The following is a 26,873-nucleotide window of genomic DNA, read 5'->3' on the forward strand; positions in this document are numbered from 1 at the left end:
GTTTCCAGGGCGTAATAATTTCTTCTTTGCAAAGCTTTGGCCAAGATCAGGGACAGCCCATTTGCGCCCTTTACTACCGTAACTACCTCTGGCACAGATTCCAGCGCTGTGACAAAGCCAGCAAAGCAGCCACCTGTGGTGCAGGAATCCCCTGCGGTGGTTGCTTTGGCTGTTTCACCTCTGATCCAGTTCCCTGTTAGTTCCCCAGTGCTTGGCCCAGCACCCTGCGGGATAACCAGAGGAAGCTCTTGGCTCCTGGCTTTTGGCTTAGGATTCACCCAACTCTGGCTGTGGTATCCATTTGGGGAGTGTACGTTTAGGTGGAAGATCTCTTTCTCTCTCAGTCTCTCACTATGTGTCTGTTGTACCTCTGTATTTCAAATAAAAATGAATCTTTTTTCTTTCTTTTTTAAGTGGCTAACAGGAAGAGAACTCCAATCCAGGATTGCTCAACCTTGGACACCAATGGCTCTTGAGGACACAGAATTCTTCACTGTGGTAGCCTAACTTGTCCATTTAGAAGGTTTCACAGCAGCACAGTAGCTATAGCAGACCTCCACTCATTGCATGCTAGTGGCACTCCCCATCTCCCTCCCCAGCCAGGTGTGCTATTCTAAGTATCTCCAGACTTTGCCAAATACTAAGGGAGAGAGGATGGGGAAATCCCTAGATGACTGATACACACCTCTGTCCCTAATTCTCCAAACTTGCTTCTTTCCTAGTCTTCTACATTTCAATAAATGTTACGTGCACTCAAACAAGTCAAGCATTGAGTAATATCTTATTATGCAGATACTATTCTAAATGAAGTACATGAAATATTTGCACTGCCTTTTATGCAAGTCCCTAGACCTGTAACATTAAAGACAGTAACACTGAAAAGGAAAATGCAGTAGTTTGAAAGTTATAGTTTACTGAATTAAGAGAAATGTGTGCTCATTTTGATCAAGTCATGGGGATTAAAAAGTGTACCAAATACAACTTGGTTTGATTTATGGTAAACACTTAAGATAAAAATAGCCTCAAGTTAGAAATGCTGCTATCTGGGCTTGGTGGCGTGGCCTAGTGGCTAAGGTCCTCGCCTTGATCCCATATGGCCGCTGGTTCTAATCCCGGCAGCTCCACTTCCTCTCTGTCTCTCCTCTCAGTATATCTGACTTTGTAATAAAAATAAAATAAATCTTTAAAAAAAAAAAAAAAAAATGCTGCCATCAACCTCAAGTTTTTATTCTACAACTTGTTTTAGTTTTACATCTGGCAGACTGACACAGCATAAACTTAAAAGTAGCAATTTAATCATTTGTAAGTGTTCAGATCAGTAGTATTAAGTGCAGTCACACTGCTGTACAACTAATCATCACAGCTTTCATAGCCATTAAATAAAATTCTACGTTCTACCATTTCCCTCAGATCCTTGGAAACCACTACTATAATCACAAATGTATTTTTGTATATATATTCTTGTTAAATCAGAAAGGGAAAGCAAGGCCCCTTTCCTTTCCAAATTACTGTTATTGTTGTTATTATTATTGTGGTTGTTGTTATTACCACCATCTTCTCCAAATTAAATTCTTTCTTTTCTAAAAAAATATTTATTGCTCTAAAAGGTGACAGAGACTGCGGAAGAGAAAGAGAGATCACTTGTCTACTGGTTCACATCGCAAGTACTCTAGACTAGGCCTCAATTGTCCATAAGAGCTAGGGCTGTGTCTGGCCAAAGCCAGGAGCCAAAGATGTCATCTAGGTCATCCAAGTGGCAGGAACCCAAGTACTCGGGCCACCATCTGCTGACTCCCAAATGCATAAGCAGGAAGCTGCATTGAGAGTGGAATAACGGAACTTGAACTGGCACTCCAGTATTGGAAACTGGCTTTCTTAAATGATGGCCTAACTCTGTGCCTCAGTGCTGAATATGAACCATACAACCAGAAGAGGGCACTCTTAGCTTGGACTACCAACCCAAATTTGAAAAGTGCTACAGGTCCTGGATCTCTTTTACAATTTACAATGCGCAGAAGAGGAAAACAAAGAACAAAGCATCTGTCTTTCTGAATTAGCAAGTTAGCTGATTTGGTATGGGTTCGTTTGGAAAACTATTTTTCATTTCAAATCCAGGAAATTTCCTTTTCCATATGTAAAAGGTTTTAAGCTACAAATAGAGACAAGAACTACGGAGTTCCTGTGACATTCTCACAGAAGTAGAAACTTGTGTGAGCTGTGTCTACCTCTATGTGCACTGTTTTATCTTGAAACACTGGCAGGCCCCCACATATAGTTCGATTGCTATTTCACAAAGCCAGTCACTTTTTTACTTTAATTTTTAATTAACTTTTAACAGATCCAGTGTGAAGAACATAATGATATTCCCTTCCTCCCTCCCTTCCCTACCATACCTCCTACTCTCCTTTCTTCTTTCTTTTCAGTTTTTCAGATAATATATATTTTTTCTTTTTTAAAATTAATTGTGTTACATTACAGTTGAAAGACTTAACACTTCACCAAATAAGAAGTTTAACAAGTAAAAAGCAGAAAGACTCTAATTTCATGGAACCATAGACAGTGGCTATAAATGATAAATGGAAGAATGAGCATCTCACAATATACTGCAAATTTTTAAGTAATCATGATCTTTAAAACTATACTAGCATAACATGCATTTATTTTTGTATTTTAAAAAAACATTTATTGAAAGGCAGAGTTAAAGAGAGAGAGAGAGAGAGAGAGAGAGAGAGAAAGATTCCATTCACTGATTAACTCCCCCAAATGGTTGCAATGGTAAAAGCTGGGCCAGTTTCAAACCAGAAGCCTGGAGCTTCCTCCAGGTCTCCCACATGGGTTCAGGGCCAAGCACTTGAACTAGTTCCCCTGTTTTCCCAGGAGTGTTAACAGGGGGATAGTTGAGAACTAAAGCAGCCAGGACTTGAAGTGGTGCCTCTACAGGATGCTGGCACTGCAGGTGGCAGCCCTACATGCTGTACAGCTCTGGCCCAGTATCACATTCTTAACCATTGATTTGACAAAGGTAAGAAACAAAGTGTTACAAACCTTGATTTGCAGCAATATTGGTAGCAGACATTTCTTTGTTTTTACTTTATTTTTTGTTTGTTTAAAAAAATTTAGCTCCCATATGTACGGGAGAAAATAGAGTATTTGTATTTCTGAGTCCAAATGTTGGCCCCCTTTTAATCTATTTTTAATGGTTGCATTGTAGTTAATTGGTGCATATATTTACTGTATATACATTTTAACTTTCAGGAGATAAATAATTGTGGGCACCGGACATTTTGACTTTTTTAACTGAAAATTAATTTCTTGTATTAAAAGTAAGTTTTATAGTGTACAATTAAATATTTTAAGTATGTTCACTGTTATTGTTCCATCATTGCTGTCTAAGCCCAGAATATTTTTTATTATTTCACAAAGGATTCATGTACCTTGAAATAGCTCAGTGATCCCCTGGTCCTCTTTCCCTGGCCACAGCTGATATACTGTCTACAGGGATTTATCTATACTGGAGAGTTCATATAAATAGAATTCTATAATATGTGGTCTTATGTATCTGGTTTTTTGAGCACAATATGTTCAAGGCTCACTATACTTCACGAGTCAACAGATATTCTTTTTATTTTATTTTTAATTGCTTTAAAAAGCATCATGAAATTTACCATCTTAATCATCTTGTTAAAAGTTATTTATTTGAGAGATAGATAAATAGAAAGGGAGACAGAGGAAGAGCTCCCAGGTTGGGCCACCACCAAAGTGGAGAGTTGGGAACTAATGCCAGATTTCCCACACAGGTGTCAGGAATTTACCTGCGCTAATAGCACTGTCTCCCATGATCAATATTTACAGAAATGTGGATTCAGGAGTAGATGACCAAGGACCTGGGATACCCAGGAGAAGCTGTTGACTCTCAGCTTGGACTTAGCCCAGCTCCAGCCATTGCTGCCATTTGGGGAGTAAATCAGCGTGTGAAAAAATAGCTTTCTTTCTCTCTGTAGCTCCACTTTTCAAATAAAAATAATCAAATCTTAAAAATGAAAGTGAAACTCTATACCTATTTAATTTTTCATCTTCGTCTCCCCCTAACCCCCGACAGCCATCATTCTACTCTGTTTTTATGAAATGTGACTAACTATATTGTGGGTATGTATCACATTTTGCTTCTGTTTCATCCATTGAGAGACACTTATTTTCCATAGAGGCTTTATCCTTTTCCTTCCCATCAACAAGATCCACATTTACACCAATACTCCTTTAAAAAATTATTCATTTGTTTTTAATAGTATTTACTAGTTTAATAATATGAAGTAAGTGTTTTAATAGTATTTTTAAAACAAGTCATTTTTAATAGTTTTTTAATGCTTCCTGATGGGTGTAAAGGTGGCAGCTCACTGTGGTTTTGATTTGCATTTTTTAAAGATTTATTTATTTTTATTCGAAAGGCAGGTTTTACAGAGAAAGAAGAAAGAGAGATGTTTCATCCATTGGTTCACTCCCCAAATATCTACAATGCCCAGAGCCGAGCTGATTCAAAACCAGGAGCTTCTGAGTCTCCCACATGGGTACAGGGTCTCGAGGCTTTGGGCCATCCTCCTCTGCTTTCCCAGGTGATAGAGTGTGGGATCAGAAGTGGAAGAGCCAGGACTCAAATCGGTCTTCCATATGAGATACTGGGGTGGCTTTGCCTGCTGTGTCACAGTGCTGATCCTGAATAGGTTTTTCTGATCTTTATTTATTTATTTTTTAAATAAAGAGGGAGTGGGATGGAGACATAAGAGAAGGGAAGGGAAGGGAAAGAAGGGGGAAGGGAAAATTTCCCAACAACGATTTACTCCCTAAATGCACACAGTTGTTAAAACAGAGGCATACCAAAACCGGGGGCCCGGGAACTCAATGTATGTCTCCTGTGAGCGGTAGAAGGAAACTGGAATTGAAAGGGAGGTGAGCACTTGAATATGAAATGCATGCGCCTATGCGGCATCTTCACCTCATCATCAAGAATTCCTTCTTTTATCTTTGCTGAAATTTTAAGAGAACACAGGAAAGTCACAATTACCCTTCTTATACACTTCCTTTCCCCATTTCTTGCCTCTTCATCTTCAGCCTTTCTCTTTGCTTTCGATTCCTCTCCCCACCCCCCACATTCAAGTTGGAATTCTTGCACTATGTAAACCTCACTCTGTTCTATGCCACTATAGCCGTGGGGCTGTATCTACTATACTAAACACACTGAAAGAATTTTTTCCATAGAAGTCTCTCAAGAAAATTTTCATATCAGTTTTAAGGGACTACAATGGTGTCTGTTTAGTATGTTATGCCTTCAGGCACCTCAGCATCTCTCACAAAGAACATTTGAATAAATACTCTGCACTAATCTCAGTGCATGAACCTCCGTGTGTTAGAAGCTTTTTGCAAACTGGTATTTGTTGTGTGAGAGGTTCTGCAGTTTATTCCTCATAATCATGGGATCTCAGAAACCAAAGACAAAAGCAACCTCACAAATACAGGACACCTAAAATTATCAGTGGCTTCTGTGCAAGCCTGCAAACTTGTTAGGTTTTAGGATTTTAGGGGCCAAAGGAGAGGAGATGGCTAGTTAGAGAAGACTTTATTTTAGGAGGGTCAAAATGGGCTAGGAGATATAAAGTCTGGAGCCAACAGCTTCTTTCACATCTCGCATGTGGGTCCAGGAGCCCAAACACTTGGACCCGCCTCTGTTGCTTTTCCAGGTTCATCAACAGGGAGCTCCACCAGGCGGCGGCTTTATTTACTACTATACAATGCCAGCCCTGTCTCCTTGTTCTTAAATTCCCAGTTTCAATAGAAATCTTATGGTCATGCTAAAGGAAAGGCAGTTCCTTCTAGAAAAATATTGCCTGAAAATATCTGAAAGAAGCTGATAATCAGGAAATGGATTCAATAGCACTGGAGACATACAACAATGTTTTAAAACTCACATATTTTTCTGTCTTCTAAAGCAAGGAGATATTGTTTAAATAAACAGTGAATTCTAAGAGAAGTCTGTAATTTTGTGGTCATCATTATTCATCATGTTACATAAGAAGAAACTCATCCTCAGCAATGTTTCATTCGTGAGGAATAAAATTCTAGCTCTTCTGAAAAACAAGGTGGGATTGTCTATTTTTGTAATTTTTGTTTCAGAAAGTGGTTAGTTCTGGGTGACAGACACTATCAATGGTTTTGATTTTCTCCTTTATTTCCTGTGTTGGGAAGGAGGTGCAAAAATAGGGGTACCAAATGTTGGGAATGAAATACAGAACAGAGAAGAAGCAGGGTGTGAATTCACAGCCAAATCAGACTTATTATAGATTAATAAATCCCCAGGCAGTGGTCAATTGCCAATAGACATGACAGATAGCCTGTCTTTCTGCAGGCTGTTTTTTTTTCCTTTGATTTTATTTTTGATGATGTTTACATAGTTGATGAGGGTGGGAAGGGTTGAGGATTAGGGGAAGGGGGATGAGACCATTGCTTCCATATTTTCTTTTTCTTCCTCCTGTATCTAAGGGAAGGGGGAGATAAGGGCAGAAGCCACACCCAGCCTCCCAAACATCCCAGTACCCAGGTATGGGGAACAGCCACCCAATGTCATCCCAGGTCCCCGATGTGGAGCGTGTTCTGGAGGTTCTGTTCAAACTGCTTTAATATCTCACAGATCCTATGATGAGGAAATCCTTCCAAGGTTCCTTGGCTGACTTGGTTCACCTTAGGGACTCCTTTCACCCAGGAATTTGCTGTCAAGCTTCACTGGGGTAGTTGACCAATGTAATGTGTTCTGCCCCCCTTCCCCTGCTGTGGTATCAGATGAGCTCCGCAGGCTCCAATGGACTGCCAAATCCTCCATGTGCATCTGGGCGTGCTGCGCATCTTCAGTAAGTGAGGAAGCCCCGTTCAGACACATGCACTCCAATGTCAGATCACAGTCCTGTGATTCTCCCCATGTTTGGTGTTCAGACTCCAGCTGTTCAGTTAGGGGTACCATCAAAAGGATCTCATCCGAGGTCATACTAGACCTGACTCCTATGTGTACCCGCCAGCAAGGGGTCCAGCTCATTCTGTCACCCACATCAGCCTATACACTCACTGATAGTTATAATTGTCATGTCAGATCTATTTCCAGCCCCGTCTCCTACACAAATCAGTGGGTGCTATGGCTCAGCCCAACCCTGCCCACCACATACTCAGTCGCCACGTACACTATCAGGAGTTGCAGCCCAGTCAGAGCAACCCTCCGATAACCCCCACTGGGCTGGCCCACAGCCCTGGTTCCCTCATCCACCAGCATGTGCAGTGGACTGGTCTGGTCTGCCTCACACCCCACTCAGCTCTCACACACATTATTAGGTGTTGAAGCCGAATTCAACCCAACTAACTCCACCTTTCAGCCCTCATTCATGCCAGCAAGTGCTACTGCCTGTCTAGCCAGGCCTGCCCCACACCCTGTCCCATTTGTCATGCTCACCAATGGGAGCTGCAGCCCATCAGAGAAGTGCCCACAGTTTCCCTACTGGACCCACTCTCATTCCCTGATCTTGCACTCTCCAGGTGGAGAGTCTAAATTGACAAGGATTGCCCCTAGTCCCAGCCCTTGGCAGCTGATAACTGCTGCAAAGCTTGACTAACCTGCCCTTATTCTGGCTCATGCCTGCACCAGTGGGTACAGTCAGTTAGCAGGCTGGATTTTTTTTTTTTAATATCCTAAAATGTTTGGGGATGTTCCAGGAGGAGGTGGGGGGAATCCTGGTAATGGATGATGAGTGGCCTGGAGTAGCTTTCTCAAAGGCATTTGGACCTTGGTATACTCTGCTCCCTGGACATAAGATGGTTTGGAAGACATGCAGGAAGGTGAGGTAGGGGAGAGTGCTACCATGCACCAATCAGGCTGCTCTTTAAATTCAGGAACAATTTCTGGTGGGTATTCAAGATCATGAAGCTAAAACTGTATTCTTGGCCTTTCATACCCCATTTGTTTTAGAGTTTTAAATGTAAACATGTTTTGAGAAATGGACATTGTGGCATAGCAAATCAAACCACTGTTCGTGATAGCTATGTCCTATACTGGAATGTCAGATCCAGCCTTGGGTATTCTGCTTCCAATCTTGTGTACTCTGCCTTCCAGTCTTGGGTACTCCGCTTCCAGTCCTGTGAGGCAGCAGATAATGTCCCAAGTACTTGGGTCCCTGTCGCCCATGTAAAATATTTGGATGGAGTTCTAGGCTCTGGCTCCTGGCTCTGGCCTGGCCTTGCTCAGGCTGTGGCAGCTGTTTGGACAGTGAAGCAGCAGATGGAAGATGCTTACCCCTACTCTTCTGTTACTCTGCCTTTAAAATAAGTAAGCAAATAAATCTGTACAGTAGCTAGAGAATAAATTTTCCTGAATGGCAAAAAAATAATGTTAACTCTACATCAATTGTCAGAATTTACTCTTCATTTTCTCATACACAAAAATTCTGTTTTAATATAGCTGATTTAATTTTAAGACAACTCATTCCAAGACAACTCACATACAAATGAGCTACCTGTGACAGAAATGTGAAGTTATATATTCTATTGAGAAATGCATTTGTCCAACAAATTTCTGATCTCTGAATAAATAGAAACTGCCTGTGCTGCTAATGACTAGTGTTATCAGTCAAAAACAAGTGAAGCAATAACAAGTGAAGCAATACTTAAGAATTTTTCAACTTAAAGCTACCATCATTTATTATCTCAGTTTCTATGGGTAAGGAATGCAGGTACAGTTAGCTGGGTGACTCTGTCTCTAGATTTCTCATAATGTAGAGTCAAGATGCCAACTGTGACTACAATGTTATCTTAAGATTGACTTATGGAAGATTCACATCCAAGTTCATTCAAGTGATTATTATAAGCCTTGATCCCTTGTCACATAGGCTTGTATACACTATTGCTGGAAGCGCTGGCTTTCACCCGAGTGGATTATCAAGGACAGAATAAAAGCACATTCAAGATTGACGCCATAGTCTTCTCACAATTTAATTTCAAAAATGATGATCACATAGCTTTTGGCACATTCTATTCATTAAGAGAGAATCACTAAATCAAACCCACCCAAGGACAGGGAATTACACCTGCCTACTACAGATAAAAAGTTTAGCCATTGGATGGCCACATTGTAGGGTAGTGGTAAAACTGCCTGGAACATTGGCCTTCCATATGGGCACAGGTTCATGATCCAGCTGCTTCACTTCCAATTCGGATCCCTGTTAGTGTTTGGGTTCCTGTGGTCCACAAGGGAGACTTACATAAAACTTCTGGCTCCTGGCTTTCACCTGGCTCAGCTCTGGCTGCTGTGGTCATTTAGAGAGTGAACTAGAGGATGCAACATCTCTCTTTCTTTGTAACTCTGCCTTTCTGAATATATACATTCAGAAAGTAACTAAGTGATATATATATCACATTTCTTGAAAAAGGGGAAACCACAGATTGACCAATATCAGAAAGTATACAACATAGAACTGTATATTTTTTTATGGGGGTACAATGCAATGTTTTGGTATATGTGTAGAGTATGCAGCGATTAAATCAAGGTGATCATAGTATCTGTTACTTCATTTTTCTATTATTTTTATGATGAGACATTTGAAAATTACAATCATTTTGAATACAGTATGTATTACTGACTATGGCCACCTTGCTCAGGCAGTAGATCTAAAAATATATTCCTAGGGGCCACACAGTGGTGTAACAGGCTAATTCTCCACATGTGTTGCCAACATCATATATAGGCACTGATTCATGTTCCAGCTGTTCCACTTCCAACCCAGCTCATTGCCTATGCCTGGGAAAGCAGTAGAGGATGCTGAAGTCCTTGGGACCCTGCACCCATGTGAGGGACCTGGAGGAAGCTCCCGGCTCCTGGCTTCGGATCAGCTCAGCTGAATAGAGTGGTCATTTGGGGAGTGAACCAGTGAACGCAAAGTCTCTTTCTTTGCTTCTCCTCTCTTTAAATCTGCCTTGAAGTAAAAATGAATAAATCTTTTAAAATTGAAACTTATTCCTTCTGTTTTATTTCTATCTGTATTCTTTGAATAATAGATCTCATCCATCCCTCACTCACCTTTGCGCTATCTGGTCATCATCATTCAATTCTCTACTCCTATAAGTTCAATTTAAAAATATTTTCATTAGAAATTATAAATTAAAAAATTTACATCAATTTATGCACGAAAAGGCACTCAATACTGATGATAATTTAGAAAACTCCTACTGTAATATATTGTAATCATGGCATACATATGTTCAGTACTTTAAAAAATCATGTTTGCAATGTATGTTCTTTATCTCTTGCTCTAGAAATTCTATATTTTGGCATCTGTCTTAAGCAATACAGATTTTCAGACTTTTTTTTTACAAAAGCATTTATTACATGATTACTTTTAATAATGAAGAATTAGAAATAAGTAAATGTTAAATAAGAAACTGTGGGGTTGGAGTACCGCAATAGGGGATATGGGCATTTCAAGCACTGATTTAAACAACTGTGGCACAATACACACACCTCCTTAGTCACTGTGAGTTATATTCACCCCACTATGCTGTTGAAATAGGAGCTTGTTATTTGATGTAACTTTTATGTGATACCTAGTATCCAGACTCCCTCTGGCCCCTTACTCTGCTTGCCTTAGGTAAGCACTGCGCTGAGTTCGAATTTTTAATTTTTTCTCTTTCTCTAATTTTTTGTCAGACTGTGGCTCACTTCATTTAGCACCATGTGTGGCAGTTCTATCAATTCTGCTGCAAACAGAAGTGCAGGTAACGTTTTCATATGCTTATTTTCATATGCTTATTTCATTTTCCTGGAATATAATCCAGGATTGGGATTGCTAGGTCATATACTGGATCAATTTTAATTTTCTGAGAAATCCCCACACTGTCTACAATAACAGTGGTACCAATTTTCATTTCCAGCATTATTATGTATTATATAAAGTTATTATTTATGATGCTATCTTCAAGGAATTTATGGAGAAATGTAATGAAAAGATAATATGGATCCCCTACGCTTATACACTTATATCATGGGGGAAATGCATTTTTAAAAATATAATGTGGAATGGGAAACCAAAGTTACCTACCAAAGGCAGGCCCTAGCCACCTCACTGAATACCATTATTAGAAAATTATGAGCGGTATGTACAGTGTACAGAAGCGAATTGGAGACTAAGTTAAATTTAGAGTTAATCTTTCATAGTCACTAATAAGGTTTGAATTGTAACTCTTATCTGATACACCTTGCTGAGACTGAAAATTCCCCAGCTGTAGGCCATTGCCTAGGTTGCCTTGTACCTAAGCGAATGTTACACTGCTGAGAGAAAAGCAGCCAATAACTGGTGAGCATTCTGGGCCTGGTTAATGCTGACTCTGTTAACTATACCCATGTGCCAACTATTCTATATTTTTAAAGTTCTGGGGAAAGGAGACAGAGTGCCTGCTTTGCCACCATAGGCACCCACAAGCTGTGGCCATTCCGCTGTGTGGGAGGATGGGGGGAAAGTGTACATTACTAGGGGCTGAGGAACTATGGATGGGTCAGAATGAGGGCCACTGAAGGCTTGTTTGACATATATAAGGTGATTTTGGAGGGGGCTTCCATGGACCAAGGTAACACACCCGCAGGTAATTAAGAGAGCTGGATGAGGTGAACCAGAAGGGGGAGTTTCGAGGGCCTCCTTAAATCAGGCCAAAGCACCTGACCTGCACACAAGAACCAGGGTCGGGGGTGAGGCTAGATAATAACACCTGTTGCAGCTTGCAAGAGCCGTGTTTGGGGACTGTGTCTGGTAGGAGTTCTTTGGGGTCACCTCAGCTAGGCTGCAGCTCCTGTCGGCAAGTGTCAGGGCTGCGAGTGGGCCAGGTAGGGAACCCTGCTAGGCTGCAGCACGTTCTGGCATGTGGAGGAACTGAGGGAAGGTGTAACAGGGGTTTGTAGAGGGTCACCCTGACTAGGCCACACACCTGCTGGCATGTGCAAAACTCAGGGCTGGGGGAGGACCAGGTAGGGGATCTTCAGAGTCCCCCAGACTAGGCTGCAGCACATGCCAGTATGTGCAGCAGCTAGTCCTGGGTACAGACTGCTCTGGGTTATGCTGTAGCACCCTCTGGTTTGCATTAGAGCCAAGGCTGAGGACGGGACTGACCACGCAGCTGCACCACTGTGCTGGCTGGTGCAGCAGGCAGACGGAACCTCACTTTGCTCTAACTAGCGCAATCGAAAGCAAGGTCCAAAGACCTCTCATGTGGGGTTTTCTTAGGAGGCTGCACAGCTAGACCCCCCCATTGGGCTCGATCCCTGACCTCTTGGAAAATCACACAGTGGTCCATCCCCAGAGCACATGTTCTAAGACTGGAGCACCTCAGTTGCTGACCCTCATTCAAGAATAGAGAGCAAATGTATCAGCCAGCTCATTGAAGTCGACAGAAGACTTCAAGGACCTTATCAAAAGATGGAAAGAAGGACAGTTTATTTTTTTTATTTTCTTTTTTAATTTTCTTTTAAAAAATTTTAAAAATTTATTCTAAATTTTAGATGATCAGAGCGGTGGATCAGAGCGGGATGGATCAAGGCTTAGGGAAAGTGGGTGTGATCACTGCTTTTAAATTCTCTGTTTCTCCTTCTGGTTTTTTTTGGGGGGCGGTGAAGGACAGTTTAAACAACACTTCAAGTCAGGCTCTACAACCAGCAGCTAATCTGTGGAAACACTGACGTAGACAAAGACAGCCAAAGGACATTCAAATTTCACATCTCACGTGTAACAAGACAACTTCTTATAACAATCAGGACCACTCAAGTCACTCCCTTGGAACATTTGTCCTCACATTAGGGACTCAAATGACCACCTCTGTTCATACGGGTGCTGGTATAGTGTGACAGCAAGGAGTGGTGCACTCTCCCCTAGGAAAACTGAAACCGTTATCTCATCCATCTTTCCCCCAGTCCTAATCAGAATTGTAGGCCCACATGGATCTGTAACCTCTTCACCCTTACCCCTTTTTAATAAATATTAAAATAATAAAAAAGAAACTGAGAAGTGATAACTGAGTACTTCCCTGAATAAAATCTATTTATTTATTAAACATATATTTACTTTTATTGGCAAGGCAGATTTATAGAGAGAAGGAGAGACAGAGAGGAATATCTTCCATCCACTGATCCACTCCCCAAGCTGCTGCAATGGCCGGAGCTGAGCCAATCAGAAGCCAGGAGCTGGAAGGTTTCTCCTGGTCTCCACATGGCTGCAGGGTCCCAAGGCTTTGGGCCATCCTCCACTGTTTTCCCAGGCCACAAGCAGGGAGCTGGATGGGAAGTGGAGCAGCTGGGATATGAACCAGCACCCATATGGGATCCTGGCACATGCAAGGCGAAGACTTTGACCATTAGGCTACCGTGCTGGACTCCCCTGAGGAAAAGTTAAAGCTGAATATAGCATAGCTGAAGTCAGGAGCCAGAATCTTACCCTAGGTCTTCTTGCTCCTAGGTACGAGGTCGCATGCACTTGGGTCATCTTCCTCTGCTTTTTACAGGCAGTTTAACAGGGAGCTGGATTGGAAGTGGAACAGCTGGGACTTGAACTGGGTCTATTTGGTATGCTGATACTTCATATGGTCGCTTAACTTAGCACAGCAATAGACCCAATTCCATCTCTTCATGTTTCTTCTTTTATGACATGAGTTGGAAATAAATACAGTCTGACAGCCAGTTGCTATTTGGTAAGAAGTTTTGATTATCTGTCACTAGAAAGACACTTTATTTTGATTTGTCCAGGACAGTCCTAGCTTGTGCATGTTCTAACATTCCTTATCATAATGTTCCCTATTCATAATGTTCCTTATCACCTGAGTAACTGGCTGTGTTGAACTAAGTGCATGTTTAGCTAATCTATACTGTGAATATCTCAGGGTGCAGAAAAGCAGAGACTTTGTTAAATTTCAAAATGCTTAATATATAGAAAAATCCTCCTTATATATTGACTTAAGTATGCATATAGATTATCTACATATAAACAAAATTAGCAATAGCAATGATACAATGTAGATGTGATTATCTCATTTTGGGTTTTTTTTCTTTTTAATTATTTTTAAATGTTTTCACTTTATCATTCTACCTATTTTAAACTTTTCATTTCATTTTTAGTATTCTTTACATGGTTGAGAGGGATCCATGCCCATGTGGGTCTCTGATTAGGTTGGGAAGGGTCGATCGTGGAGGAAGGTGAGTGAGACGAATCTTTCAGTTGTTTTCTTTTAGTTCTCCGAATCTGCCAGAGGGAGGTGGAGAGGACTGTTCCTTGCTGATAGACTGCATCAGCACCTGCAGGTGGGGTGGTCATTTGATGACACCATAGAGAGCCCGATACAGCGGTGCTACTTGAGTGGTTTTGATAGTTTTGAGACATTGTCAGCTCTGTTGCACCAGGATTGAGAAAATATTTGCAAGATCTGTTGGCTGACCAAGTCCACCTTAGTGGACTCAGCATATTCTATGTAAAAAAAACCCTTTCTATTTAAAATTGAATATTTTATTTTTATTGTTTTATTGTGTTTATTTTATTCTAATGCTTTGAAAAAGGTAAGGTTGGCCTTGGTTAATTGATAGAGTTGGGGGATTTTGCCTCGATCTTCCCAAATCTAACTCTCAGATTCTAATATAAAAGAAAAGTAGTCATGCCACATCCAAATTTGCATTCAGTCACCAAATATCAACTAAAAGTAGCTTGTGATGGAACCCACAGTTTGCCTGTGCAGTGGTCACTGTCCAGCTTTTTTCGTGATAACAGAACTTCAAGCTGCTTTTGTTCACTTCAGATTTTGAGCAGTAATATGTTTTAGAGGAACTTACCTCTTTCTCTAGAGAAAAGAGAATGTATTGAGACACTCTTCTCAGATCTAGAAGAAAAATGATCTTAAAATTCATATGGAAACACAGCAGGCCCTGAATAGTCCAAGCAATCTTTAACAACCAGAACAAGTTGAAGGCACAACAGTATTGAATTTCAAGGTTTACTACATGGCAGTTGTAATCAAAACAGTCTGGTACCACCACAAAAAACAGATCTAAAGATCAAAACAACAGAATAGAAATTCCAGAAATGAAATCACAGATCTACAACCAGCTAATTTGGGGTAGGCAGACTGAAGTCAATCTGAGGAGGACAGCCCCTTCAACAAATGGTGCTGGGAAATTTGGATCTACATATGCAGAAAAATGAAACAAGATCCTTACCTTGTACCTTATTCAAAAGTCAATACTAAATGGATGAAGGACCTAAATCTACAACCTGATGTCACTAAATTACTCGAGGAAAATATCAGCGACTCTGCAAGCCATACACACAGGCAAAGGCTGCTTGGAAAAGATCCTAGTAGCACAGGTAATCAAAATAAAGCAAATGGGATTACATCAGGCTAAGAAGCTTCTTCACTACAAACGAAACTGTCAGCAAGGGAAAGAGGCATCCAGCACAGTGGGAGAAGATATTTACGAACTCTGAAATTGACAGAAGATCAATATCTAGGATCTATAAACTCAAGAAACAACAACAACAAACCAATCTAGTTAAGAAATGGAAAAAGAGGGGCAGGCATAGTGGCATAGTAGGCTAAGTCTCTGCCTGTGGCACCAGCATTCAATATGGATGCCAGTTCATGTCCCAGCTGCTCCACTTCTGATCCAGCTCCTATTTATGACCCTGGAAAACACAGTAGATAGCTTGAGTCTTCGAATGTCTGGATCCAAGGGGAAGACCTGGAAGAAGCTTCTGGCTCCTCGCTATCGATCAGCTCAGCTTTAGCCATTGCAGCAAATTGGGGAATGAAGCAGTGGATGGAAAATTTCTCTTTCTCGGGGCCAGCGTGATAGACTAATGGTTAAGGTCCTCGCCTTGAACACGTGGGGATCCCATATGGGCGCCGCTTCTAATCCCAGCAACTCCACTTCCCATCCAGCTCCCTGCTTGTGGCCTGGGAAAGCAATCGGGGACGGCCCAAAGCCTTGGGACCCTGCACCAGTGTGGGAGACCTGGAAAGAAGTTCCTGGCTCCTGGCTTCGGATCTGCGCAGCACTGACCGTTGTGGTCACTTGGGGAGTGAATCATCAGATGGAAGATCTTCCTCTCTGTCTCTCCTCTCTGTACATCTGCCTTTCCAATAAAAGAAAAAATTAATCTTAAAAAAAAGAAAATTTCTCTTTCTCTGTCTTTCCTTTTCTCTGTAAATTGTTTGAAATAGCCAGGGGCCATGGCATTGGGTGAATATACATTTGTTATCATCACTTCTTCTTGTAGAGTCAATCCCTAAATCATTATGCTAATACCCTTTTTCATCTCTTCCGTGTGTGTGTGTGCACATGCACGTGTGTGTGTAAAAGTCTATTTTGTCTCAGACTGGCAAGGCTTGCTTGTTTTTTCTTTCCATTGGCAAGGAAAAAATGTTTTTTATACTTTAGCTTTCCGTCTGCGCGTATCTTTGGGGTGTGGTACGTTTATTTTAGACGGCAAATAAATGGGTCTTGCTTTTTAATCTTTTCAGCCAGTCTGTATCTTTTGTTTTCAGAGTTCAGGCATTTGCATTCATAATTATTGTTTGTAAGTAATGACTCTGTCCTGCCACTTTTCTGCAAGAATTCTCATTGTTTGGATTTCCCTTTTGCATTTACTAGAACATTTTCTCCCTTCACAGTTTTTTCATTATGATGATTGTCATTCTGTACTTCTGTATGTAACACATTTTTATCATCATTTGCAGAACTGGCAGGGTGGCAGCAAATTATTTCAATTCCCATTTATTTTGGAAGGTCTTTATTTCACCTTCTTACAACAATGAGAGCTTTGCTGGGTGTAGTATTCTAGGTTGTCAGTTTCTCTGTTTTAAGACCTAGCTATGACTCTCCATTCTTTCATACCCTGTAGGGTTTGTGATGGGAAACCAGCTCTAATTCTAGAATCTTTCATGTTTTACTGTGGAAAGTCTGACCATAATGTGTCATTGTGTAGATCGGTTTTCATCATGCCTAGTAGAAGTTTTATGTGGTTTTCTTGTAGTTGAATACCCCTATCTTTCTCAATATTAGAAAAGTTTTTGCTTATTATTTCAGTGAGTGGACCTTCTAATTCCTGCTTTCTTTCCATGCCTTCAGGAACTTCTAAGATACACATGTTTAATAATTTGGAAATGTCCCAAAGATCTTGGACACTTTTTTGTGTTTTCATTTATTCTTCTTGTTTGTTCATTTGTTTGTTTGAGATTTTCCCAAATAATTATCTTCTAGCTCAGAAATTCTTTCTTCTGCCTCACTAAGCCTGTTAAGACTTTGCACTGCATTTTTCATTTAGCATATCAAACTCCTCATTTCAAATATTTTAGTTTTGTTTCTCTTTAAAATTTCAGTCTCATGGGAGAACTTTTTATTCATGTTGTGAATGGATTTTGTTAATTGCTAGATTTGTTTTTGTTCATTTTTGAGTAATCGTAGGACTTTTAAAATTGATTTTTAGGCATTTCATTGATGTCTTTATCTTTGCATTCTGGTGTTAAAGTGTTGTTATGATCCTTTGCGGAAACCATATTGTCTCCCTTGTTCATATTTCTTACATTTTTCTGTTAATTTTTTGTCATTTCTACCTGCATTCCTTCTCCTCTGAAGATGTTTGTCTTCTAATTCTGCCTTTTTGTCTGGGTAGAATGACTGCTGCTTCAATGGTTATATGAAGGTGTGTAGTAGGTGTGCACAGTGCACTGTGGCCTGTGCTCAAGTGTTGTGCTGGGAGTCTGGTATGACACCCAGGTTGGGCATGATGGATCTCTGTTAATGGCATGGGAGAGGCAATAATCGCAATTTGGTGATCACTGCCTGACCTTTTTTTTCCAGGTGAACAACACCTGAGATTAGCTCCTGTTGGTTACAATTCCCACCTATGCCACACTGGCGCCTGAGCCACACAAAAATATCTGTGTATTCCTCTGTGTGCCCAGAGACGCAGGTACACACCAAACACTTGTGCAGTCACTGAATTTGCACAGTGTTTTTGCAGAAGGCTCCCACGGTCACAGGGTGCTGAAGATCCCCTAATCTCTGTTCCTTGCTCCAGCTCCCTTTGGATGCTTTGGCTTGGTAGGTCATACTGTGGCACGTCCCCTCATGGCTGGTTGAATGGTGGTGGGGTGTGTGTGCTGGCCCTTTGCCAGGCTCCTTGCCCAGATTCAAAACCAGTGAGGAAAACGTATTTATCCTTCTGACAGAGCCGCCTGATGATAGCGTTTTCCCAAGAGACACCAGATGCATGTAGCTGGCCACTGCAGCTAGCTGCAGGACAGGGCGGCTCTCAACATGGTGGCTTTTCACCGCTGGTTTGGGTGCCCTATCTGGTAATGGGGGGAAGGAGTGTCTTCCTCTCCCCACAGTGACCCTTCAGTACCTTTCCTTTGCTCTGGCCGCTGTCTGAACCTGGAGTCACTGTGGTCTGTGAGAGTCTATGCCAGGCAGTGCCGCCAGTAACTCTGGCCTCACTGTGTCCCCACCTTTGTCCTCCTGTCCCACAGAATTTCAACTATTTTCTTTTGCTTCTTCATTGAAAATTTCTGGAATCACAGCTCTTCCTTCATTATTTTCAAATCATGGAGCAGACTTCAGCCATCTTGGAACCTCCAACCTAAATATTATGTGGTAAAATAGATACCCCCTTACTGTTGAGCCTAGTTTCTGTTGCTTATAGGCAAATAGATCCTCACTCCAAGCCACAACAGTTCTAGCGCAATCTGTCCCTTAGACTGAAAGGGAAGTTTAAGGCTTAGAGATTCAGTGTTACTCACAATTTCTTTGTAAAAATATTTATTATTTAATAGGCAGAATTACACACACACACACACACACACACACACACGTTTCATTTGTTGGTTTACTCCCCAAACAGTTACAATGGCTAGAGCTTGGCTGGTCCAAAGCCGGGCTCCAGGAGCTATCTTCCAGTGCTAGCTTCAAGTGCTTTTCCTAGTCACATTAGCAAGGAGCTAGATCATAATTGGAGCAGCCTGGACTCAAAAAGTGCCCATATAAGACAATGACCATGGCTTAACATGCTTTGCCACAGTGTCATTCCCCACACTTCTTTTATGAAGTCCTTACTTTGATTCAGTGATTTAACTTAAATGGAGGAATGAATTCCTTCAGTTTAGAGACGTCTATACTGGACCATACGGACATTTTCCTCTAGAGTTCCAGAAATAATCAAGAAAATTGTTAGATTTTGAGAATGAAATCGCCTTCTTCTCTTGACCCCAACACTAAAAATGTTGATTATTTGTTCTTAGTATGTGACACTCTTTCCCACATGAGTCTGCTTTCCTGATGTCATTCTTTTTGCCTAGAATGTATTTCTTACCTTTCTTCTTCTGGCTAATTCTTATTACATGCTAAGTAAGATTCAGTTTAGTCACAACCTCCAGGAAGTCTTCAATAATCTCAAGATGGCTTAAGAGTTGTTCCTTAGTGTTCCCGTGAGCCTGTGCTTGTCCAGCTGTCACACTTACTTAGCATCCTATGTTGAATTTATTTGTTTATGCTTCTTTTTCCTAGACTAAACCATAAAACTCTTCAGAATGTAAACGTGTCTGTTTCCTAATCCTCAACATTTACCATACTTTCTGATACATAAAAAGTGTTTGGTGAATCATTTATTTAAACTACAGAGGCCATTTGAAGAATTACCAAAATAAAGTTTTTAAAGAAAGCTAATGCACTTGAGTTTAGAGTTCAATCAGTGGTTAGAAAAAAAAGTATTCATTTGCATGTATTAAATGTTTATTTGTTCTGATGGAATCAAGTAAAATATCAGGAAAAATTCTCCCATATCCTCACATTCTAGTCTTATTAACAACCAGCACTATCATCTCCCTGTTTCTTTTGCTTTTTTTCTCAAAGTGAGAAATAGAAAGCTTGACATTTCGAGCTGGGGCTGGCAGGAAAGGAAGCCAAGTATGTCATAGCAGGGGAGGAGGCTTCCTGGTATTAAAAGGGGAAACTCAGCACAGGCACCAACGCACACAGCAAGGGAGAGGAAGGAAGGCACTTCCCAAGCAGAGCGGGGCAGCGGGGCAGAGCGGGGCCAGCGGGGGCAGCGGGGCAGAGCGGGGCCAGCGGGGCAGCGGGGGCAGCGGGGGCAGCGGGGCCAGCGGGGCAGCGGGGGCAGCGGGGGCAGCGGGGCCAGCGGGGCAGCGGGGGCAGCGGGGGCAGCGGGGCAGCGGGGCAGCGGAGCCGGCGGCGCTCAGGCTGGGCTTGGTCATATCCCAGTGACTGGAGATTCAAGGTAACAACTCTGTTGCCTCCCCTTTTCTTTCCTGGAATTCAAGAGCGTCTGCATTGTAACTGGAGATGCGTGCGTGTGTGAGTGCGTGTGTGTGTGTGTGTGTGAGTGCGTGTGTGTGTGAGTGCGTGTGTGTGTGTGTGTGTGTGTCTTTTCCTGTATTGAGAGAGGCCTGCGTGTGAAACCTGCATGAAAGGCAGCCTAAAGATCCAAAAGCAGACAAGACTCTTCCTGAAGGAGAATTCTGAAAATCAAGATTGTTTTTCCTCCTGAAGTTAATCTTAAAGAATTTAAATATATAGTTTTAAAGCATCTGAATGTGCAGTTTCATTTCACGGGCAATCAAAAAGCTACTTGGAAGAGGAAACGAGTGCTGGGGATTTTCTCCTGCAAGTAGAATAAAAAACTATTTCTCAATTCTTAAAGTTGGGTTTTTTTTCCCCTTTTGTTTATATCCCAGCTAATTTGTTACCTATTTTGCTTTTTTAGATTTCTGTCAACCAAAGCAACTTAAAAGGTGGGAAGTATTACCAATTTAAATGGGTGGGTTCTTTCTTGTGAGTGAATGTGTATTTAAGACCGAAATGGCAATGGTGGGGGAGGAGGAAAAGAAAGAAAAATGCAGGGAAAGAAGGTTGGGGGTAAAGAAAAGAAGAGAGATTATGACACAAAGATTTCAGCTTCAACGAAATTGGGATTTGGTCCCATTCAATTCATACACTGATCTCTCGAGAAAATATTTCTTTCACATTTTCAGGACGAAATCAGAGGTTGTTATGAAATGGTTACAAGGTTACAGTATGGTGTGTTTTAGATATATTTGACTTGGTTTTGTTTTTTCCTTTTTTAAAAAAAAGTTATAAGTCCTGTAATTAGCAGCAGGATTCTCTGACTGCACAGGATGTACTTGCTACTTTCCTGAGTGCTTTGTAATATTAAAATGTGAAGCAGGGGTTTTCCGTGTATACCTACCAGGGTTCAGAGACTTCCAAAATCATGATTTAACAATTTACGTTCATATTGCCTCGTGTTTTTTTTTTCCTACAGTGTAGACTTTTAGCTATTTGATTTACTGCAGGCAGCTCCCCATAGCCCTTGTCAGTCTCTACTTTGTGGAAGAGACTAAACGAGACATTTCATGATTCCTTAGGATGTCATTTCCCAAACTGACAACTGCTCAGATTAAATGAAGTATTTTTTTTTAAATTTCTGTGAACAAGCTAACCAAATATCAAGTACTTTGATGGAAAAGGGAAGAAAGGGAGTGCATCCATATGTTTTATAAGTAAAAAAATTCTTTTTACATTGCAAAAAATGGAAACAAGTAAACATCTTCTTATTTGGAAAGTATATCTGTCCTGATTTTATGCTGTGATAATAGGCCATGTGTGGTTTTGAACTGAAACTTTCATTATTGTAGGACCAACCTCCACTTTTATTTCTTAAAAAACAACTTTTGGGGGGATTCCTAATTATCAGTGACCAAATATGTTTGTGATTGTACCACAGAGAGACAGCAGTTTCAGGTTTTGAGCAGCTCCAGTACTGGCTTGCTTCCCCTTCTGATTTATTCCTCCAATAATAAAGATCGTGTTCCAGAGTTCAGCTAAAAACTCCATTGTTAAACTGAGAAGCAAAAATAGATACTCAGCTTAACTTTTCAAACTCAATGTGACTGTGATTCATGGGAGTTTAGACCATAAGTTGACGTGGGTGGAAGCAACTTCAAAACAACGAAACAGAAAAATTCGAAATGGGAGAATATTAATTTCACACTGTAACTTTTCAGAAACTTAATTGTGTTATACAATGATCTGTGCAATGAAGAACACTATCTTAGACGCCTGTTGTTCATGGAAGGAATAAAAACTTTTTACTGCATTCAGAAAGCTGCAAAATATAGCATATACATATTTTTTGTTTATATACTCAAAATGGATTTCTGTAATGAATTTCTACCCATATTCTGTGGGAAATATAAAAAAAGAATGAGATTGATATCAATTTTTGTCAGTTTATTCATCATTTATTCATCATTGATTCATTAATGATTTATTTATCCTTCAGTGTTTAATACAGGCTTATTATTCTCCATTTTCACAGTGATGAGGATCCAGAGATATTTAAATTGAGATTACTGTATAGTTTCATAGATATTAGGCACAGAGAAATACAGAAATTCAAAACTTTAAGCATTTTGTGCTCCAGTAGAAATGTCTCTTAACTACAGCAGTAATGAGAATATAAGGGATAGGTTGGGAAGTTAGAGAGGATGTTTATTTTAGCAAAATTTTATTGGACATTTTATGAAACTTTTAGTGCCATAATCATTTCAGTGTATAGCAATCCCTTATTGTTTATTTCCAAGACAAGCTAATCATTTGTTGAACATTTGTTATGAGTCAGTAGTATATTAAATATTTTAAACACTTTTTGTATAATTTCTTCATATTATTGATCATAATTTTATACCTATGCTAGCCAATATAAAGAGTACAAAAATGTACTTCATGTGAGCAAGACTGACATTCAATTAGTATTTGCAGTCTTTGTCTATGCTCCTGAGAAGTAGAAAGTTTTTAATAATTGATTTTTAGAATTTTCTGTTTGCTATGTGTTAACATTTTTCCTAATGGAGTGCTAAGGCTATGATTTCAAAGTGAAATGAAAGTATGTCATTTTAAAAACTAAGTAAAAAAGAAAAAAATAAGGAAGAAGAATGAGTGGGAAGTATCACTGTGCTCCTAAATCTGTGAGCTTTGTTCACTTCACATAAATAAACAACATTTCAAAAAGAACAAAAAAGATTAGGATACTAAAGATTAGGAAGAAATAGTTAACTCAAAGTTACCCATTTAGCAAGTGGTGGAGTTGGAATTCCAACTTAGATGTGCCCAAAGCTACTGCTATGTTTTTGTTCTCGAAGTTTTGTCAACAATGTTTATTCATGGAAGAATAAAGTCAGTTGTGCATTTTAGTACAGTAATTATGGTTATAATAAAAAGGGTGGGTTAGTGAGTGGAGACTGAAAGCAATAGTCCCTGAAAAGTTGCAAAAGACTATTTCTACTATAGTGGTTGGTTTCCATATGAAAAGAGATCAGAAGAGGACTTTTACTAAGTGCTTCAGAAATCTTAGCCATTGTTATTATTTAAATTATTAATATTACTGCTATTATGTGAGTGAAAAAGAAATTATATGAGTTTAAAAAGCCAGAGGTTTCAAGTTTAATGTAAAAATATGAGGAAGAGGCTAGCCTTGTTTTGGGCTTGAATTGGTCTTTGAAGTATAGACAGACGTGTATGTGGCTTAGCACTTCCCAGAATGGAGAAGATATGAATAAAGGCAAAAATTATCATTTCATGGGCATGTAACAATGAATTACATATTTTTGACATGTAAAGAAGTCTAGGTAAAAATAATCAAAAGGGAACAATATAATCTAGTGTTTAAGAATGTTGGCCTCGGAGTGCTGATGCTTGAGTCTGAATGGCGTATCATATACTTGTTGTATATCAGTCACTTTTTTCTTATTAATTATTTACCAGTTAGAGGTAATAATACTACTTATCTCATTGACTAAGAACAACATCTAGAACATAATAAGTTCTATATTAGGGTTAAGCATTTTCATCACTAAAGAGAGAATAGAACTATTATGAATAGTTTTGAATTCTTGGGCAAGAATTTGATATATAGCCAAAGTGGAGTCACTGGAGATGCTTAAGCAGAGTAACATGAAAATAACTGATCTGGTAGCAATACTTAGAACAGCTTTGAGTGAGGGTAGGAGGATAGATATGGATAGGTAGCAATCAGTGATGTCCAGCTCAAGTAAGAGATTCTTGTAATAGTATAGTTTGAAGAACAGGAAACTGTAGCTTTGATCACATCTATGTAAGAGACATAACAAAGGAATAGTTTCCAAGCTAGTGAGGAATGGGAATGAAGAAGATGAATGAGTCATCAAAGATGACTCTGAAGGCTGGATAACTGTGAGAAGCTTATGCTACCTCCAAAAAATGTGACCAATTTGGGCTGGAAAAATGATGACAGAAGTAATTAATAACAACTTGCCTTTACAACTTGCATTTTATCAAAGACTTTCATAAACCAAGAGAATTGGACATGCCAAGTTCAAGGGCATCAGCAAGTGCTTTTCAATAGGGAAAGAGAAAACAGCAAAATTTGGAGATCAAAGAGAACATGTGTAAGAGTGCCCATTAGAGCAAAGAGTTGAAAACAATCTGGGCGTCAATAACCAGGATAATGGATGGTAAAATATGATGGATATAGGGATGAAGAATGAAATATTTAATACAATAGCATATACATGTATCTAAAACCATAAAACCCATTTTGTGAGAGCACATACAAACAAAAATATATATACTAAACTTATCGGAATGGAAGTGGAGCATAAATACTAATTAGAACTAAATAAACATCCCAGGCGGGGTTTCTTGCAGGGACTTTGATGTCAGGAATTTTTGAGTTTGATCATCTAATGCACCAGCACTCAGAAGAACATTAAAAAAATTTGCAAAGCTAAATCATGTATTATTTCTCTATGCTACCTTTGTCAATTTAAAAATAATTAATGAGTAAAAGGTTATGCTTCTGCTGGAATATGTTGATGTGTATGTGTTTGTGCGTGTGTGTGTACAGGTAATTAATAAAAAGGACCTCTGCACTGTAAGCTTTTATTTACAATGAATCTGTTTTACTTCTGCAGGTCACTATGGCCACGCAAGAGAAGTCCAGTTACACCAAACAACATGAGGATTCCTGTCATTTCCCTGAGATTATTGAACTCAATGTGGGTGGTCAGGTGTATATCACTCGCTATTCTACTTTGGTCAGTATTCCTGGTTCCACACTCTGGGAAATGTTCAGTGAAAAGAATCCGTGCTCCCTGATCCAGGACAACAAGGGGAGATTCTTCGTTGATCGGGATGGTTTCCTCTTTCGCTATGTGTTAGACTACATGAGAGATCAGCAAGTGGTGCTTCCTGATCACTTCCCAGAGCGGGGTCGACTCCAGAGAGAAGCAGAATACTTCAAGTTACCAGAGCTTGTCAAGATGCTGACTCCTAAAATGAACACACTCAATTCAGTTGACAACAGCCTATGCCAAAGTGACCTAGATGAGCTGTCTCCCAACAGTGACACTATATATAATCTCTCTTCGAGCAATGTCATCCGAGTAAGTGGTTCTGTCAACCCTCTAGCTCTGACAATCGGAACTGGTTCTGATCTTAAGAAAGCAGGTTTCATCACTATTGGCTACCGAGGCTCTTATACTTTGGGTCGGGACAGTCAAACAGATTCTAAGTTCCGCCGTGTGGCCCGAATCATGGTGTGTGGTAAGATCTCATTGGCCAAAGAAGTATTTGGAGATACTCTGAATGAAAGCAGAGATCCTGACCGCCCTCCTGAGCGATACACTTCTCGCTATTACCTCAAATTCAACTTTCTGGAACAAGCCTTTGACAAGCTAGCTGATGCTGGCTTCCATATGGTAGGATGCAACTCCACTGGCGCCTGTGCTGGCACCCACGACCAGACAGATGATAAGATCTGGACATCTTATACTGAATATGTTTTCTACCGTGACTGACTTTGAAAAGTCACCAGAATTCAAACCAAAAAGCCAGCTCTGCCTCCACTTTCTGCTCCTGCATTTAGATCTTCTTATAGAAACTGACACATTATGCTTAGACCTTGAATTCTGTGTTTAATCTTGGACGATGTAATTACTTTTACCATAACTTATAAAATCCTTTTTGGTACCCTTCTTTCTTACACATCATCCCATTTTATATGGCTTCTAGTCTTCTGTGGATTGCGGAGTTGGATGCTATTCAGAAAAAGTATTCAATAGGTAGGCATATGTACACACACATACTATAGACAATAGAGAAGTATTTGTTGGCAAATGCACATAAAACTGCCACAGATTCTGTTAGTTGAGAAATGATGAGCAGTGGTTTTCATATACTTTATTAGCACCATATTGTGAATTTGCTTAACTATGTTGTAATTTGTACTCACTTAGGTAAAGTCCTTTACTCATATATACTCATAGTGAATCATATTCTATAGCAAATGTGAATACATATACATATGTATTTTCTTTATCTTTTATTCTCTCTCTCTCTCTCTCACACACACACACACACACGTTATTGTTCTTACCAGACTGAATAGAAGAAGGTGACAAAAGTCATCCAGGAAAGGCCAACCAATTCTTTAAATTACCAATTATTTCTAATAGTAAAAAGGGAAAAATTACATACACAATTATTCCCAAGGATAAAACAATTATTGTTTAAATTGCTTTTACTTGAAAAGGTTACTAATATAGTGAGTATCATGATTGTTACACACACACATAACCAAGTATGCCATTTTTTTTTTAAGATTTTATTATTATTGGAAAGCCGGATATACAGAGAGGAGGAGAGACAGAGAGGAAGATCTTCCATCCGATGTTTCACTCCCCAAGTGAGCCGCAACGGGCCGGTGCGCGCC

At 40.0% G+C, this 26,873-nt stretch overlaps 1 protein-coding gene across 1 annotated transcript; it reads left to right on the top strand.

Moving 5' to 3' along the window:
- Nucleotides 1–20,272: 20,272 nt before the first annotated feature.
- On the top strand, nt 20,273–26,747 carry LOC101523570 (BTB/POZ domain-containing protein KCTD12-like). Its single transcript, XM_004598283.2, has 2 exons — nt 20,273–20,342; nt 25,075–26,747. Exon 2 carries the CDS (start codon nt 25,081–25,083, stop codon nt 25,957–25,959), a length of 879 nt encoding a protein of 292 aa, XP_004598340.2. The 5' UTR covers nt 20,273–20,342; nt 25,075–25,080; the 3' UTR covers nt 25,960–26,747.
- The last annotated feature ends 126 nt before the right edge of the window (nt 26,748–26,873 follow it).

This window comes from Ochotona princeps, chromosome X (assembly GCF_030435755.1).
Source record: "Ochotona princeps isolate mOchPri1 chromosome X, mOchPri1.hap1, whole genome shotgun sequence".
Taxonomy (NCBI): Eukaryota; Metazoa; Chordata; class Mammalia; order Lagomorpha; family Ochotonidae; genus Ochotona; species Ochotona princeps.